Below are 18,411 nucleotides of genomic sequence, written 5' to 3'. Positions count from 1 at the left end.
GCGTGACCAATATGACTCATCTCTGGATGCTTCCCCAGGAGGGGAAGGGAGTGCCAAATGCCTCACCTAAAGCTGTAAGGACTAAAAGCCATGCACTTTTGCTGGGCAGGGAGCCCTCTGGGAAGAGAGCCCTCTGGGCAGGGAGCCCTCTGGGAAGGGAGCATTCTGGGAAAAGGAGCACTCTGGGCAATGAGCACTCTGGGCTTGTAGAAAGTGCAGCTGTCTAAGTGGTGTTTTCTCCTTACCAGCTGTGTGGCTGCTCTGGCTGGTTAATGAGCACGTGGGTGGGAGCCCCTTCTTGGCCCCTGCAATGCCTACCCTGGAGCTAATCATTCCTCAAATGAGAGACAACGTGAGACCTGAGGTTCCAGACGAACACAGACTCTGATTTCCCACCTACTTTACTATGCAGAGGAGAAGGCTCAACCTTAGAGATCATTTTGGAGCAGGCACCCAATTTATTTTTGAGTAAACTAAGACTCAGGAGAAAGAGAGAGCTGGAGCAGCTGGCAGAGCAGAGTGGTGGTAACATGAGCCTTCTGACTGGAGCCAGGATTTCTGACACCACACCTCTTCCCCAGGCTACTCTCTGGAAAAGGCTGATCCTCCCAAAGCATAGGAAACTGCCCTCTGGTGCGCTCGGGGTGGCCCTGCAGCCAGGCTCTTTCTCCCTGCCCTGGTACCTGCCCCTCACCTATGTTGTGACTCCTACCATCTCCTTTTACCTCTCACTCAGGAGTCCTTGAAGCGGCTGGATAGGAGAACAGATTCTAGCTTGAAATAAAGCAAAAGAAAGCATGCCTCCTCACTTCCTCTCGCTAAAACAGATTAACTTTAAATTTATTAAAATATTCTATTGTCAGAGCTAGTTTAAATCCTGGAACTATGTTTGCATGGAAAGTGTTCCATAAAAGGAAAACAGAGAGAGAGGCATCTGCTTTCTCCTCCCTGGGCACCTGCAGGGCGCAGCCATGCACCTGCAAAGGGTATCAAGAACTAGGGCCCTTCCAAAGCTTGTGGGACCCCCCTTCAGCTCCATCACTGCCTGTGTGCCAGTCTTCCCAACGGTCCTGGCACCTTAACACTTAAGCACCATTCAAACCCTGCCACATGCTGCTTGCTCTGTGCCCTGAGCCTTGACTAACAACAACTCGCTGGCTTCTTCTGCCTGCTTCTCCACTCTCTAGACCTCAGATCCAGAGGCCTTTCCAACGCAGGGGGCGACGGGTAGGGTCAGAACAAGGCTCAGCCACACATTGCTTACCAGGGTGCAGAGTCCTCCCAGTGAGTGTTTGACCTCCTCTAAACAGTTGACTGTCCTCCATTTCAGCAACTTTTTAGATCTGATACTTAGAGCCATGCTATTGGACTCGAGGGAGGTTTAAGGAGAAGGATCAAAATCAGTGATCAGAACTCAACCTTCAGTACGCACGATAATCACACTACAGCAGAGAGTAGAAGCCTGGTCTTGCATGGCTAGCTAGCGTCTGCTCCTGAGCTGCGCCCCAGCCCACGAGTCTGCATCTTAAGACCCCAGGTGGCCTTAGGAGGGGGTGTGGACCACACTCTGCGAAAGGGTACTGTTGAGCCTCACACTTTGTGAAGTCCCTTCACAAAACTTAGCACATTCCTTGCCACACAGCAGTTCTACAAGGAAATAACTGGCATTATTGCTACGTGTGGGCAGAAATGTTGAGGCCGAGAGAGGTCAGTTGGCTTGCCCTGAGTCACACTGCAAATACAATCTGCCACTAATTGAACGCCAGAGTACATTCGCCTTTGTTGACTCCTCGGGACACAACACCTCTCGTGGTTAATTATTTGTACCCTTGCCACACCCGTGCTATGGCTGGGACCTGGGGTCTCTGGCATGAGCATGCGCTCTATCATGGAGCCACACCCATTTCCATACTTACTTTTTATTGATATATAACACATATTCAGAAGAGACTATTTTCATCTCTCCTTGAGGAGTTTGAGGTTGGGGATATGAGCGTCTTAAGCTCATACAGTGTGGGAACAGGGGGAGCCAGGCCTTGAATCTAGATTCCAAGGCTAGCTTTCACGCTTAGAAACAAATTAGATGCTTCCCGCTGTTCCCAGTAGTCCTGGTTCATAAGGCATAAACATGGGATGGACCGCATGAACATATGAAGGATGAAAGTGACTACCGAGTAATGCTCTCAGGGAAACACAAGGTGAGTTTCTTGGCAGTCGCTGGTTACATTTTCCTCAACCAATGACTCTATCCCCAAATGCGTATTGATGGTTGTATGTATATTTCTGTGGGAGGCTGCGAGACTGCATGTGCCTGGCTCAGTCACTCACGCTGTCCTCATCTCCCCTAACACCAGAGCCATCGGGAAGCTTTAAAACTCCACTTCCCTGGCCAGACGGAACTTCAACAGAAAGAGCGAGGTAACCAGCAGAGAGATTGACAACGCGCCGTGGCACTAGACAGATGGACAATGAAGGGCCGTACAAAAACTCCAGCAAGGTGGAGCTGGGAAGTGCGCATGCCAGTCACTCTGTGGTCACCCTTGTCTGTGTGTCTGTGAATAACTGATCCCAGAAGCAGCCAGGGCTGGCTTCGGATCTCGAGTGACTTTCAGTGAGTGGGCGAAGCAGGAGAGGGATAACGAGGACTGGCTGGACTGTTCATGGGGTGCAGGCAGTACGTGATAGGAACAGAGCCTGAAGCCCCTTCACTAGCTGCTGCTTTCCAGCCCCGGGGCGGATGTGGGCAGGAGCCGTCTCACTGGCTTCTGCAAGCCTTACTACCCTGATCACGGCCCTCCCTTTGCCGTTTGATGGCAGAGGGTTCAGCACTGTCTCAGAATCAGGCTGCTTAGAATTCCTGACCCCTAAGCTCATGAGGTCTGGTGGGTAACCTTCTCTCTCTCTCTCTCTCTCTCTCTCTCTCTCTCTCTCTCTCTCTCTCTCTCTGTGTGTGTGTGTGTGTGTGTGTGTGTGTAGTATTGACGCCGTTGTAGATCAGCTATAACAAATTAACGAAAACATCCTCTCTGCCCTTGGGCCCACCTTCATGCTACCTGCCTCCTCGTTCAGGGCACTGGTAAAATCTGAGTCAGAGAGAAGCACAAAGCAGAGCTAATCCTGGCCTCTGAGTCAACAGCTGGTCAGGACCCTCCTGGCAGTGCCAGGGTTAACGCTGTGACCTCCTTAAAGCTGCTGAGGAGTCAGGGCTAATTTTACTCTCCTATCAGCTCTGCCAATCCCCGTTTTTGCCCAAGTGCTGAGATATGTTGGGAAGCACCCAGTCAGCACTTCTGCTGGCCCCGGAGGCAGCACGGGCCCTGCTTTATGCAGAATGCAAAAAAAACAGCGACGGCTTGCTGCTTGGCTCTGGAGTCGGACCCTGAGAGCTCTGGGGGCAACACCCCAGCTGGTGCTGTGCGTAGGGGGAGGGGCTGTGATGCTTCCTTGCTCCCCGCTGTCTCCCACCCCGATGCGTCTTGTACTGAGCTGCACCGAGCTGAGCACAATGAAGGGCCTCGGGGCAGCTCAGTACAGGACCCCTCAGGGAGGGTAACGTCAGAGCTGGCTGCCAAAGCTCTCAGTGCTGCCGCCTGCTGGAGAGCTTCGTTTCATACCCTGGCCCACCCCTCCTTGGCCCACTGCCATGGCGCATGCCCGTCACACAGTAGTGCAGCCCCTAGCTACGAAGACCCTCCTGACTTTCAGAGAATCCCACCCACACCCTGGACCTGTTAGCTCTTTCTTAGACATCAAGGGAGCGGCCTTGTTCACAGCGCAGAAGAGAACTGAAGCTACGGCAGGCTAGGACGCCGGCGGGGCTTAATTTTGACCTGGTATATTTTCTGGCCACACACAGTGAGGCACACCTCAGGCTTGATAGTGTACCTTGTGCTCTGCAGTGTCCTGGTCACCAACTCTAGAGCCCGCTGCTTGGTTTCTAAGAGGAATACCAAGGTTGTTCACACTTCAAAGCGCTATTTAAAAATTATTCAGGAGTGGTGGCACGTGCCTTTAATTCCAGCACAGAGGTAACTGGAGCTCTGTGGGTTAGAGGCCAGCCTGGTCGACGCAGCAAGTCCCAGGGCTCTCTAGAGAGGCCCTATTTAAAAATAAATTGGATAGGGGTTGAAGGTGTGGTTCAGAGGCAGAATCCATACCTAGAATCCATGAGACTCTGGGCTCCATCCCTAACACAGCCAAAAGAAGACAAAAGAAAATACAAACAAGCAAAATCAAACCAAGCCTCTGAATGTGTGTACTCTCCTGCAGACCTGTGCCAAATGAGATGCTTGAGGAGGAAGTTGGGGGTGGGGGGCAGAGACTAGTTTGGGGTGTGGGAATCTGAGAGTCGGGTTGTGACGCTCAATTGCGCTAATTCAAGGAATGGGCTGGGGCGGGGAGGAAGGAAGCAGTTACTTCATCAAGGACCATGCCAGGGAACGACAAGAAAGCCGCTGTTACCTCCCAAGGGGCTACTCGAGGAGAGATCACTGTTTGCCCCTTTTCAGGCTGGCCCGCTTGACTATCTGAGCCCCCTTCCTGCCCTCTAGCAGGTCCGGCTGTAGTCCACTCCCTCTTAGCTCCACCTGGAGACAGCATCAGAGACAGAAGAAAGAAGGAATCACACAGGCAGACGAGGGAAAACAGGCAGATGATGGAAAGGGACAGGGAGGAGGAGGTGGGGACACTGTCCACCGGAAAGGTAGCCAAAGGGCAGCGCGTGCAGACCGGAACAAAGTAGAGGTGCGGTAGAGGTGAGCTTGCTGCGGCCGCCAGGGGGCCTGCAGCTTCTCAGTACCTTAGTAAGTTTCCTAAAGGATTCAATATCAGCTTCCAGATCCCCAGGGTCCACTAGGGGCCCCTCAACAATCACCTCCTCGTGCTGCTGGGTGTCAATGGCACCGGAGGAGTCTACCTGCCGAACGACTTTGCGAATGATCTGGAAGAGAGGGGGAGAGAAGGAGGGCTGGTCAAACCACCAGGAGACAGTGTGAGGTGACATCAGGAGGAGAAGCAATGGCCTCTTGTCCCTTGTCCATCGGGGCCCAAGAAGAAACTTTTCTCTACTGTCATTTAAGGGGACCATTAGGGGAGCTTGAATGTGGGGAGTGAGCACTGTGGGCATGTTTCCTCGACCGCTGGCTCGGCCACGTGCAATGCCTCTTTAGCCTCCCGCATTCCACTCTGTTTCTTAGGATAGAAGCTGGTGCTGGCCCATCCTATCTCTCCAGTGCCTAAGGGTACAGGCAGCCCCCTTTCTTCTCTGTGTGGCTGTCCCACTCACCTGCTTCATACTCATGTATCCAGAATGGGAGATGAACATAAAACATGGCCCAGGCCCTTAGGAAGGGGCCAGGACAGATGGGGCTGTGGCCCCCTATGTGAGCGGCAGCCCTGGTGAAACATAATGCACCCTCTCCTGCTCTCTTCCTTGCTGGGCAATGCGAACCTATCGTGCTGACTGATGCATGCCATCAGCCCATTAAGTTTCTACAGCCTTGCTGCTAGGAGGTCTTGGGAACAGCTCATTGTTCTCGAACAGCTCATCTCAGGGTTGACCTCACAGGTCTCGGGCTGTATGTTTCACAGGAGCTGATTCTTCTGGAATAGGGAAGCTGGAACTATTCACGCTGAGTTAAGCCTTGAGGTTACAAGGTCCCCAGATGTCCCGACTGCAGGGGACCTGAAGGTCTCAGCTCTCCTGAGTTACCCCGAATCACCGAGGTGTCAGGCCACAGCCTGCCTACCCCATCAGGGCAGCAGTAAGAAGCGGGTGTACACTGAGTCCCACCCATTCAGCTTCCAGTCCCACCAGTTTCTCCCCAACTTAGAGGCTCTACACTCACCTTCTTGGTGACAATGTTGCCCTGTTCATCTGTGAATTGTTCCTCTGTCACCTGCTCTCCTGGAATATTCTGGAGCTCATCCCCCTGGAGTCAGAAGAAGGGAAAGACCCAGATTGGTAAGTGGGATTTTTTTGAAGAAGAGCAGGAGATGAGGAACTAGAAAAGCCGCGGCAGCAACAGCCGTGTCCAGTAAAGCCATGAGCTCAGCAAGTAGCCCCAGACAAACTAGGGCTCCCACGGAGTTGCAGCACCCTGTGGGGCCATGAGCCCTGAGACAGGCTGGGGCCAGTCTTGATATTGCTTGATATTGCCATGGTAGCAATACAGGGTGATTATGAAAGTTCCTGAAGGCCCCCCAAGAGAAGTATGGGAGAGAATGCCCCGGACATCACTGCCGTGGAGGTGACTTGAATTCCAAAGTTGGCAACAGAAACGCAATAAGAGCAGAAGTCCTAAGCCCCAGAGCTGATTATCTCTACTACTTAATGCTGGGCACTGGGGTGGTTCTGAGCGGGCGCCTAAGCATTTGTGGTTTCCAGAACACAAAGAGGTCTTCCTGGTCTCATCTGCCTGTCATATCTCCTGGTGTGAGTCGGCATTCTCTCAGCCTCACCCTGTGCACGCATTAGAGAGTCCCCGCTGACTGTCCTGCAGCACCCTAGGTCCAGCCCCCTGTCCTGCCGCTTGCCTGGTGTTACCTTCAGGAAGACCCGTCGGCGGACCACTCTGGTGGAGATGGTCTCCTCGTCGTCGCTCAGGCCCTCGCTCTCCCCCAGCTCCTTGTCCAGCTCCTGGTGAATGTGCTTCAGCACAAAGCACAGGGAGCCTTTGACAATGTGCATCACATTCTGGCAGCTGACTAGGAAGAAGCCCAGCAACACCAGAGTGACCAGGAGCTGGGTGATGAAGGTCCACATCCTCCTCTCTTCCCTCTCCTCACCAGCCTGGCCCTCCAGGGACCAGGGACACCAGGGGCCCAGCTGCTGTGGAGATCCAATTTCTCATTCTCCTCTTGGACTCCTGAGGCCCCCAGCAACCCCTTCCGTTCCGTCTCTGCCTCTCTTTGCTCTTTATCCCTTATTCTAAACAGAAGACCAAACGATCTCTCCCGAGTGCCTCTCTTAGCTGGGACAGCATGACCCAAGTGTCCTTTCTGCCAAACAGCCTGGGATCTCTCCTCACACCCTGCAGGACGTCAGCCTTCTATAATTTTAGCTCTCAAGGCAGCTGCTGCTGTCCAACGGGGATGAAGTGGGAAAACAGGTGCCGTGCCTGGGGCTCAGAAGCGCATGGCAGAGTCACCACGGAGAGGGAAACCAGGCTTGCCTTTGGGAGCCAGAGGGACTCCATAAGTCCAGGCGCCTCAAGAATGCGGCTACTTTTGTGTCTCCATGGGTAACTGTTTCTGTGTTGAGGGAGTATGGACCAAGAAAGCTAAACATTTGTTTAAAAACTACCCTAAGGTGAGCAACTTGTCCAGACCCAGTCAAGGGAAGAGGTGCTGGGCCACTGGGAAGCCAGGCTGTCATTCCTGTCAGCCCTGAAGGCCTTCGGCATGGCATTGGCCCATCTCAAAGGCTCTTCTTAGGCTGGAGTGGAGATGCCCATAGAAGAGAAACCACTCCTAGCAACACTTGTGTTTGGAGAATCACCTCACACACTCAGTCACAGCAGGCCCCGAGGATCTCCTGTTCTGGATCAGGCTACTCGAGCCCCGGCCTACCCCAGCAGCAAGAACCCATACTTGGGACACGGCACACCATGGCAGGGGCTCGGGAAAGTCAGTCACCTTCTTCTGTGCCTCAGTTTCCTCACTCATGGCACAAGACTCACTGTGCTTTCCTTGCTGCTCTTGGGAATGCTGGCTGCCTCCTACAGGGCTTGGTGAACCCAGCCACCATGAGGAACAGGGGCTCACACTACTGCGGTGCACTCTGCCCTCTAGAGACCAGCCTGTTTCCTGGGTTCACACAGCCACCGCCATCCTTCCCATTTTGGCTGAAGAACAGGGGTGAAGCCGGTGACGGCAATGTGTCTACATGAAAAGGTTAAGTAAACGAAAGAGGTTTCCCAATTCTATCACCCCGAACGGCTTCACTTCAGTAGGAAAATGCTTGGAAATACCAAATCCCCATACAAAAACACTGCAGGCTGAAGGAGAACATTTCATTATAGCTGAGCTAAGAAGAATCTAGGCTGGAGAATAATGGTGGAATGTAACAGTGATGGAAAGGTTTGTGGACTATGCCTGAAGCCCTGTGTGATTGATCCTAGCATGTACGCTCATGACTACACACAGACACACACACAGGCACCCACCAGTTCAACTTTGGATATCTCCTATTTCCACCCCGTTCTCAAAGAATTAGTTAGGTTATAGTCATTTTGAGTTCTACGAATCCCAAATGACAGAGAGGATTAATGAAAGTGCTAGGAAATAGGAGTTTGAAAACTATTTCCTTCATTGGGTTCATCATCATATCCCTGGGGCCTGTCAGACATCTATGGAAGTAACCAGTCTAAACATCCAGTAGTTCCCACAACAGCGAGGCAATGGTATCTCCATTTCTAAGCTGGGCGTGTGGCCCCGTGCGCTCATTCTGTCCACAAGAGCGTGGGACGAGGAACAGAGAGATCTGGATACGCCCAGTTCCAGTTCACAGTGGGAGCCTGAAGAAAGCCCTTAGTTGCTTGTTTATGCTTTGTTCCCTTATGATGCAGGAGTCGGACGGACGGTCTATACCTAGAAGCATTCTCCCTACGGTACTCTCTGCTCCTCAGTGTCTCTCCTCCAAGGGAGCAGATATGAAGCACTACAAAAGACTGTGCCTGGCTTTCCCCCTGGGGATTCAGAGCCATCCCAGTGACCATCACCAGTGTTTGGGCAGAGCTGTCGTTCTTGGGAGAAACAGGAGCAGGTGGCCAGGGACAGCTAGTAGGGAAGGAATGCGCTGGGGGTTGGGGCCTGTGGTTTAAAGACCGGCCAGGCTGCCTAGACTGGAGCAGTGCACACACTTGGCAGGCAGGCTTTCTAACTCAATCTCCATGTGATTCCTAGTGGTGTGTTCAGCATCTCAGAAACACGGGCGAACCAAACTGTCTTTGGAGTTCCTGAAGGTGCTCTGGTGGGGGGAAGAAAAGAGAGGAGCAAAGGCGGGAACAAGGGAAGGTGGACTGGGGAAACGTGATGCTGGCTGAGGATACTGTACTGGGTAACACGAGCCCGTGGGTCACGTGCATGCTATAAATACCCGTTCCAGATTGGCAATGCAAACTCAGCAAGAACACACAAACCAGAAGGCCTATGTTCAAAAGATGCCTGGAATTTGTTCAAAATAGTATGTGGGGAGGAGAGAGAGTAAAGTTGTTGGTGTAGATAAGACAAGACTGGTCATGACTGGGTAGCTGTGGGACCTGAGAGTGGAGAAGGGGGGGTGAGACAGAAGACAAAAAAATAGGTAAAAATCAAAGAGGATGGGAAGGAGGGGTTAAGAGAGGAGGCAGGAAGGCTGGAGAGAGAGCTCTGAATGACAGGAGGTGGGGAGAAGGGAGTTATTGCTACCCTGCCACTTCAGAACCCAGAACCCACCTAGAGTCAGAGAAATCAGGGCCAGGTGGATGCTGGAGGTAGCCCAGTCTCTGTTTCTGCCACCAATCGGGACACTGAGGTCCTGAAAAGACAGCAGCTGGAGCATGGTCGCCCAGAGCTGAAAGAGTGGCTCCTATGTGGCCACCAGAGTTCTTAACACACGGTTCTCTCAGTCCCAGGTTCTCTCTAGAGTGTGGTGAACATAGCCAGGAGTTGGGGTACACACCCACGGTCTCAGCACTTGGGAAGCTGAGGCACCCCAGGCTACACAGTGCTTCCAAACCACAGCAAACAAACAAAACCCACAGCTTTGTGTCACCCAGAAATTTCTATTATCCCTCTGGACAAGTGAGGCCTATAGCAAGCTGGCCGGTCACTTTGACGTCAGTAGTCGAGAGAGCAAGCATGGAATGCCTGCGGGATGGGTGGTAACTGGTTCATGAGCCCTTTTCTTCCAAAGGAATGAGGACCTTAAGAGAGACTTAGATAGATCTACATGGGAAGTAGAAAAAGACAAAATCTCCTGAGTAAATTGGGAGCATGGGGACCTTGGAGAAGGATTGAAGGGGGCGGGGAGAGGCAGGGAGGGGAGCAGAGAAAAATGTAGAGCTCAATAAAAATCAATTTTAAAAAAGTGTGAAAGGATAGAGAGTGAGGGCACCACCAGTAAACATGCCTGGGTTTGGCCCGAGTCATGAGCTTCTTAAAACTAGAAGGAACAGGAGGAACCGTGAGGGCACTCAGCAGGTAAATGTGTGTGCTGTGCCAGCCTGGTAACTTGAATTCCATCACCAGGACTCTTGTAAAGGTGGAAGGAGAGGAGACTCTGACCTCTACATACATGACATGGCACACGTGCCTACCCCTACATACGCATGTACAGGAAAGCACATCTCCACCCTAAATAAAAAGTAAACGAATAAAAGAACAAGGTGCGCTCACCGGTCCTTTCTGAGAGAAGGTGCTCTCAGATGTCCACAGGCTTGGCTCCTTGGCAGCCTGGGGGCTGTCGGTCTCGGGTGGCCCCCTCTGCGCATGCTCTCTTGTAGACACCTGCTCATATTCCTGAAGTGTACCGGGCTCCAGCCCTTGGATGGTGGTGATCTTTCTCTGGACTGAGTGTGAGCCTTGTGTGACCTCCTCTTGCCAGGAAGTTTGTGCAGCTTCTTGCGGATGGGGCGCCGTGGAGCCCTGTGTATCCCAGTCCAGGGTTCTAGGGTCCGGGACAGGTGATAGATGGCCAGGGAGAGAGAAAGGACAACGGTTCACCTTTAGGCTCAGCTCTCAAATATGCCTCCCGTGCCCCTCAACCTTGGCTCAGCTAGGATACAGCCTGTAGTGTCCTCTGCCCCCTCACACAGGCACAGCCATGCTCCAGAACATTGCAATCGACCTCACAGCCTATGCCCTGATGGGCACTTGACTCCAGTACACACGCGGCTCCCCGTTCCGTTCTTTGCAGTTGTCTTATTCTGTCACCTTATCTACAATTTCAGCCACTTTCCTTCACACACACACACACACACACACACACACACACACACACACACACTTTGTACCCCACTTTCCTGCTTTGCTTTTCTGTTCGTTCACCACTTGTAATCATCCAGGAATATTTCTATTTGTCGGTTATTATTACTTTTTATTTAAATTTTTCTACTTTCCCCATTTTCATGCATATATGTTATGCATGCATGTGTATACATCTGCATGTATGTATGGCTGCTCACATATGTATGTGTGTGCATGTGCCTCTTAGAGGCCTGAGACTGATATTGGGACCCATCCTCCCTTGCTCTTCCACCGTATTAACTGAGGCCAGTTTTCTCAGTCATACCCAGAGTTTGTTGAAATGGCCAGTTTAGCTAGCCAGCTTGCTGTGGGATCCCCATGTATCCACCTTCCGGGGCTAGAATTACACCCGACATTTATGTGGGTTCTGGGGAGTCAAACCCTGGCCCTCATGTTGGTGCGAATGGCTCTTAAGTGCTGAGCCATCTCCCTAGCCACCAAACTTCCAGTTTCGGTTGTAGTTATCCCTCACTAGCCAAGAGGAGCTGTTTCTATGACCCCCAGGATATCAAAATGCACGGATGCTCAAGTTTCGTATGTGAAACGGTATGAGAGGGCATGGAACACACACACACACACCCTCTTCCATACTTTAGGTCACCCGGAGACGACTTATAATTCCCAACAGGAGGGAAATGCTGGGTAAATGGTTGCTATACTGCACTGTTGAGGGAACACGGAGAAACACCTGCGCGTGTTCACCGCAGCTGCCGTTTATTTGCTCCGTGGCTGGTAGAAGCCATGGGTTTGGAAACCATGATGATGAAGCTACAGAGACTTCAAAGGCAAGCTTTAGCGCTGGCTTGATTGACATTATCTTGTTGCCTGCCAGTCTCCCCGCTAGAACATCCCTGCAGGCAGACATTTCCCTGGTTTCTTCCCTGGCACACGGTGAATGCTCGGTACACATGGGTAAGTGAGTGAGAGACTGAGATGGACCGGTCCACACTGGATGACTGACCAAGGCCACACAGCCAGGAAACGATCCAGCAGGGTCAGAGCCCGCTATCAGGGAGCCAGCCTGCCGCTCTAACAGAGCAGTGGCCAGCAGACAGGAGGTGCTGGGTGTGACCCTCACAGGCTCAGTCCATCAAAGTCTCCCCACTAATCAAAGGCTTTCTTTAGGAACTGAAATGAATTATCCGCCATCTCCTCGTGGGAGGAAAAATGGTCCCTCTGAGAGCGCCCCAGGGATGGCCCTGGAGGCTTCAGGACAGTGAGGAGACAGCGGCTCCCTGGCCTGGCCAACGCCGAGCCAACTGGGTGGGTACTGCCTGCTAGGATCCTAGGAACCACTTTGCTTTAGGGAGACTCATAAGCAAAGGGACCTCAAAGAAAAGGGCCTCAACACCAGGACAGGGAGGGACACTTGGCTCACTCCTGCATTTCCTCTGCCAGCTCTGAGCTGGCACAGTGCTGGGCTCTGTCCCGCAGAGATATGGGAGTGCTCTAAGGTGTCACGAATCCAGAAACGCTGAGCCCCCATGCCGTGGTGTAGCCACACGTCCAACAGGGCATCTCCTAGGCACATATCCCAGGATTTCTCCTGCTGGGCACAACTGGCAGGGAACTAACTGGCCTTTGTGGGTCACTGCTCCTTCCTGACGGTGGTGGCTTCAGAGGCATTCGTGTTTAATTGCCACCGGGCATTTAGAATCCAAGCCCAGCACCAGGAATGGTCAGACCCAAAGCCCAGGAAGACAGAGGGACCCATTGACCAGCCCTTACCTGGCCTGGCTTCTGTCCAGCACCTGCCTCACTGAGGGTGAGTCTGTGATTCGGGCGTGAACTCGCTGCTGGCCTGAAACAAGAGACACTTCAGTCTCCGTGTCCTGCTCTGTGCCTGAGACCTCCTGCCTCTTCTTTTCTGACCTCTGACCTTCCTCCTGACCTAGCAAATCAGCCAGGCCATTTGTGGCATCTGAATCCACTGTGTCGTCCTCCACCAGCTCCTGAGAGCCCAGCTCCGGGCCCTGCGGTTCCTCTGAGAGTGCCCCCTCCAACTTCCACTCTTGCGTGGCATCAGAGTCCTCGGCCTTGCTGCACTCCAGGGAGGAGTCCTCAGCAGTGACCAGGGACGGGGTGAGGCCCGCAGACCACACCTGCATGTCAGACATCTCCAGCATGGTGTCATGCTCCGTGGCCGCCAGGGGGATGGCGTCTATGACAGCCACTTCGTTCCAGTACTGGTCTGCACACAGCGGAGAGGGAAGCGCGTAGTGCAGGGAGGCAGGGGACAGCAGCTCGTCCTGCAGCGAGGAGTAACCTGGAAGGGCAGACAGAGGGCAACATGCTCCAGAAGCGATTTTTGTCACACACACTCGCGTGCAGGACCACACACACTTACACACAGGCACGGCCACAGACAGGCATGCACATTCAGGGCAGGGGCTTTCCAAGCTCCAAGTCCAAAGCTCAGGCCTTGTGGCTAATGCCGGGACACCCTGGCAAGAGAAACGAGGCTCTGAGCTGGATGGGGGCAGCCAAGGGGTGAGGGTGAAGAAGTGGGGGCTCCTTTGCTGGAGGGCAAAGAAACGTGATTGAAATTCGTTCTTATCCAGCTCTGAGCACTAGATAAGGGAGGCTTTAGCCAAAGGACTTGTGCCCCGATCTGTCCGGATCGATCACACGAAAGCCCCAGTCTCCGCAGCTGGCGGAGTCACGGATGATCTAGGCTCAGTCTTCCGAGTCCTGTTAGGAATGTACCTTGGGGGGGGGAGAGTGCAGCCCACCCAGGATCAGGGTCAGTAACGAGGCTGCCCTGGAGGGGGTCTGACAGGGTACACTGAACATCCACAGACCTCAGTGCGGTGGTCAAGTGGGAAACAGGCTTCTGGGTAGGCATGAAGTGACTTTTCCTCAAGGTGCATATTGGTTCCACAAACTCTGAATGATCTACAGTGGCACAGGTGAGGGTTCTAAGGGGTCAAAAATGGCGCAAGGTCAGAGGGCACCGTGGGTTCCAGTACACCTGCCCGCAGGGCTTCCTCTACAGGCCCTGAGCTATCCACCCAGCTCTGGCTCAGCAGGGACCCGGCACAGCCTAGAATCTGCAGCCTGCTCCCATTCCTGCCCCTTGCTCGGGAAATGTGTTCTTGGCGGTGTCTGGATGGCTTGGACGCTGGCTCTCTGGTGTTCGGAAGTGACTGTGACTGGGTTGAGAAGCGTGGCTGCTGCACGTGGGGGATTTGTGTGCTGGGTGGATGTCAGAGCTGCTTCAATCCTCCCACATCCAGGAGTCACAGGGGGTCCCTTTGTGCCCAGGAGAGTAGGTGCCAGTCTACAGACAAACTTGTCTGTCTGGTACAGTGTGTCTGAGGAGCCAGGGAACTGGTGTGTGCCTACAGTTGTTAAAGACCCAGGGGAAACAAAGTGTGTGTGTGTGTGTGTGTGTGTGTGTGTGTGTGTGTGTGTGTGTGTGTGCAATGAAGAGGGGCTATGTTATTTCTAGGGACCTTTCATTATCTGGTCCTGTAAGCCTTATGCCCAAACCCTTCAATCAGCCAGCCCCGTCCCAGTACCCACAATCCCTAAACCAGGCTTTTATGTTCATTCTCTGATCTCCATTCTTATTCTTTCTGACCTAGCCTGCCTCTCTCTCAGCTTGGGCACCGGCTCTCCCGTGGCCTCTGCATCTAATAGCACCGTCCCCACTTATCCTCAGTCAAAACATATACATACACCAGGGTCTGGTTCCATGCCAGGCACTGTGCTAAAGGGCTGGTAAATGCCACACACACACACACACACTGATTCAATTCAGGTTCTCTTTTTAAACACTGCTTGTAACATGGGTCTCCTGGTAAATACTTTCAGCTTTTGCACGTCTGGAAGAATTTTTATTTTTTTGTTTAATTTAGTTTCTAATTTTATTTTGAGACAGGGTCTCCTGTACATGGCTAACTGAAATTTGCTATATAAACCAAGCTGTGCTGAAAAGCACTACCTTTCTGTCTCCCCGACTGAATGCTAAGATTACAGTATGCTCGCTTCACTGGGATTCCCCCCTCCTCCTTACTATACAGCTCAGGTTGGCTTCCAACTTGCTATGTAGTTCATGTTGGCATTGAACTTTCCTCTCTTCCTCTTCTTCTAAGACAGAGTCTCAACCACGGAGCCCTGGCTGGCCTGGTACTTGCTACATAGACCCAACTGGCCTTAAGCACACTGAGGTCTGCCTGCCACTGCCTCTTGGGTGCTGATATCGAAGACATTGCTGCTAATATTACTTTTTCATCTTCCTCCTCCTCTCTATCCCCCTTCTCCTTTTCTCACTCCCCTCCTCTGTTCCCTCTGTCACCACTAGAGAGCGACCCCAAGTCTCACACATTCTAGGTAAACTTTCTAAGCTTCCTCCAAGTCATGTCTGCTCATTCTTCTTTGATGGTGTTTTGCTTCATACTCGTTGGTTTCTTGCTTTTACTGTTTTCTCTGAGTCTATAATGCTTATTTTGGTTTCCTTGTACTGAGTTCCTTTTCATGCCTGCTTTAGACCAATTTGCTTATTGCATACCTCAATATAATTGTTAAAATGCTTCCTGTATATGGAGTCCATGATACTATTATATCAACATGTTTATAATTTCCACCAAATCAGAATACGTTCAGCACATATATGTACACATATATATGTACACACACGCACGCACACACACACACACTTTTGGTCACTGATGATTTTTACATCTTTTCTCTTCCTCCTGTATTTCAACTTGGAGGGTGTCTGTCGACAGAGCCTTCTTTGTGTGGCGAGGCAAATGCTGTACTGCTGAATTCCACCTGGTACCATGCTCTGAATAGGAATCACAGCTGTTCCGACTGTCCTGCCATCTTTGTCCACGCATCTGTTCCCGTCCTTCTTCTGCCCATTACGGAGTCAGTTGTTCTGATTCTGGTGTCTGATCATCTTTAATTAGCTGCCAGACACTGGTAATTTTACCTTTTTGGGTGCTGGATGTTTCCCTTACTCTGCACATCCTTGGCGGCTGTCCTGTTAAGCAGTTTCTTAGGAAAGCAGTTTGATCCCATTGCATTTTGCTTTTGGCATTTCTTAGGCAGATCTTATGTGTTGCTCAAACTCCGGTTAATTATTCCCGTTTCCTGAAGTGTGGTCCTTCTATAACTAATGTCTGAATGGCCAGGCTAGTCATTGGGAATATCTGCTCAATTCTCAGCTGAAGTGTGTGGTGACTTCCAAAGGACTCTAGTGTTCTGACTCTTTCTCTCTCTGGTTATTTTGAGACAGGGTTTCTCTCTGTAGCCCCGGCTGTCCCAGAACTCTCTTTGTAGACCAGGCTGGTTTTGAACTCATAGAGATCCATCTGCCTCTGCCTCCCAGGTGTTGGGATTTAAGGCACGTACCACCACTGCCCAGCTGCCTTCTGATTCTTGTTAGATGTTTCTTTCCTAGCCTGCTAACTTGGGGAGTATAGCTGCTTTGGATTCTGCGACCTCAGCAGCCTCGCCTTAACCCAGGGAGACTACCTGGGTTTCCCTAGAAAGGCAGTTAAAGCTGAATCTGAGCATCAAAGAACTCTCTCCGTTTGTGTCTCATGGACCACTGACTCTTGCTCGCTTCTCCACACCCGGAGTCCTGTAAACTGCTGTCTCACAGAGGGTGCTCCAGTTCTGGGCAGCATCGTTGTAAAGGGGGGCATGTCTAATCCCTGTGACTTGGCCAGAAGCAGCGTACATCATAAACATCATAGACAGATTGTCATCTACTGTCATTCTATCAGCCTGGGAATCTCACCAACACCTCAGGGTGAAGGTTTTCTGCCTCCCAAACACCAGAAGCTCTGGTACTCGTCTGTAACTCTTCCACCTTGAAGCTTCCATGGTCTTCATCTGAGTGGAAATTCCATCTAAATTAGGTGTGAGTGGAGAAGACACACGTATAGTTTCTGTTCACTGTTACCCCAGATGACTGCCTTCGGGGTGTTTCCTGTTTTCAGACATCGATCCAAGGAGCTCAGCACCGGCAGAGCTGACATGAGTAGGTGCCACTGTCAGTGTGGGCTGTGGTCCCCGAGGCCTATGTACCCTCCTGAGGGATGTCTCACTAGGTCAGGGGGTAGAAAAGCCCTTGGGAGGATCTACTTCTGACCTACCTAAGTTCAGATGTGCTCATCATTCTAGGACTCTTGCTGTCCTGTCCCATTTGGGTCGCCAGCCCATCTTCTGGTCTAAAAGTCCTGCATTTGAAGTCTGACCGTGGGAAGATCAAATTGTAGTCACATACAAAAAGGAAGTCAAGGGCCTTCCTTCTCCCTTTCTCCCTTTCTCCCTTTCTCCCTCCCTTCCTTCCTTCCCTTTCTCCCTTTTCCTTCCTTCCTTCCTTCCTTCCTTCCTTCCTCCCTCCCTCCCTCCCTCCCTCCCTCCCTCCCTTCTTTCCTTCCTTCACTTCACTTCCCTTCTCCTTCCTTCCTTCCTTCCCTCCTTTCTTCCTTATTTTTCTAGAGCATATAGTGATTTCTTTCCACCCTACTGGACAGGCCTCTGCAGGGCAGGGAGCAGGTTCTCATGGTGAGAGGAGGACCCTACTCCACTTGCCAGTTTTGAGTGGTTCCACAGGGCCCCAGGGACAGAGTCCTCGCATAGTGACATCTGTGCCTATACTACTTCACTTTGGCTTCTTGAGTTGAGAAGAGAGTGGGACTCCAGGTGGCCTTTCTCCGCAGCAGGTTCTTGTTGACTGATGTGGACACTTCTAGCCCTTGTCTGTCTCAGAGACCTGGGTCCCCAACTCCTCCGTCACCGTCTCCAGCACCAGGTGGCAGGACTTCTGAGGGCTTGAGCCAGCCCAAAAGATTCTTGTTGGGGCAGCTGATGAGCGCTTCCATGCTGTTCTTGACCGACCATGTGAGCACAGAGAGTGGGCCCGTGTTAAGTGCCTCCTCCTTCCACTTCCGTGGCTCCTCTGATGTCATCTCATCCTTAGGGCTAGTGAGGAGGCTCTTGGGGGAGGTTTGGCCCGCAGATCATGCCTGCCTGTATCATGTTGCTTTGGCTTCTTGAGTAGAGTGAGAGCTGGGCGGGACTCCAGGTGGCCTTACGTGGCTTTTCTTCTTAGTAGGTTATTGTCCTGGGTCTGTACTCACTCAAATGCAGTAGATCATTCTCTTAGTTCAATGTTCATAGCCAACAAAAGCTATGACCAGGTAACCTGGTCCCCGGCAGGAGTCACACTTCGCTAGCCGTATCATCGGACGCTGATATAAATAAGTACATTTTGTTTCCAACTAGACAAAATATGTCTCATCAAGACAGATGGAGCTGATGGATACAAGACGTCTGCTTTTTCTTTCCTTATAAGAGATGTCTCATGTTTAGATGCCTTGGGTTATTTTTGTTCTTTGTTGTTGTTTTTCTTACAGGCATTTTTTTTCTTTGTGCTTATTCCAC

General features: G+C 51.8%; 1 protein-coding gene across 25 annotated transcripts in view; it reads right to left on the bottom strand.

Moving 5' to 3' along the window:
• Ank1 (ankyrin 1) overlaps positions 1-18,411 on the bottom strand; it is a 174,685-nt gene that overhangs the window by 2,359 nt on the left and 153,915 nt on the right. For 5 of the 25 annotated variants that reach the window (XM_075986333.1, XM_075986334.1, XM_075986342.1 and 2 more), the window contains 5 exons: positions 12,736-13,273; positions 10,378-10,648; positions 5,847-5,930; positions 4,799-4,939; positions 4,462-4,586 (listed from right to left, as the gene is read on the bottom strand). In XM_075986333.1, coding sequence (XP_075842448.1) covers positions 4,488-4,586; positions 4,799-4,939; positions 5,847-5,930; positions 10,378-10,648; positions 12,736-13,273 — 1,133 coding nt within the window. In that variant the 3' untranslated portion in view covers positions 4,462-4,487. Of the gene's footprint in view, positions 1-4,461; positions 4,587-4,798; positions 4,940-5,846; positions 5,931-6,544; positions 7,034-10,377; positions 10,649-12,735; positions 13,274-13,808; positions 13,926-18,411 lie in introns of those variants that run through there. The other 20 variants (XM_075986336.1, XM_075986354.1, XM_075986352.1 and 17 more) reach the window with 13 other exon arrangements.

This window comes from Microtus pennsylvanicus, chromosome 9 (genome assembly GCF_037038515.1).
Source record: "Microtus pennsylvanicus isolate mMicPen1 chromosome 9, mMicPen1.hap1, whole genome shotgun sequence".
Taxonomy (NCBI): domain Eukaryota; kingdom Metazoa; phylum Chordata; class Mammalia; order Rodentia; family Cricetidae; genus Microtus; species Microtus pennsylvanicus.
The sequence above is the reverse complement of the archived record's forward strand: the minus strand, read 5'-3'. Positions and strand labels throughout refer to the sequence as shown.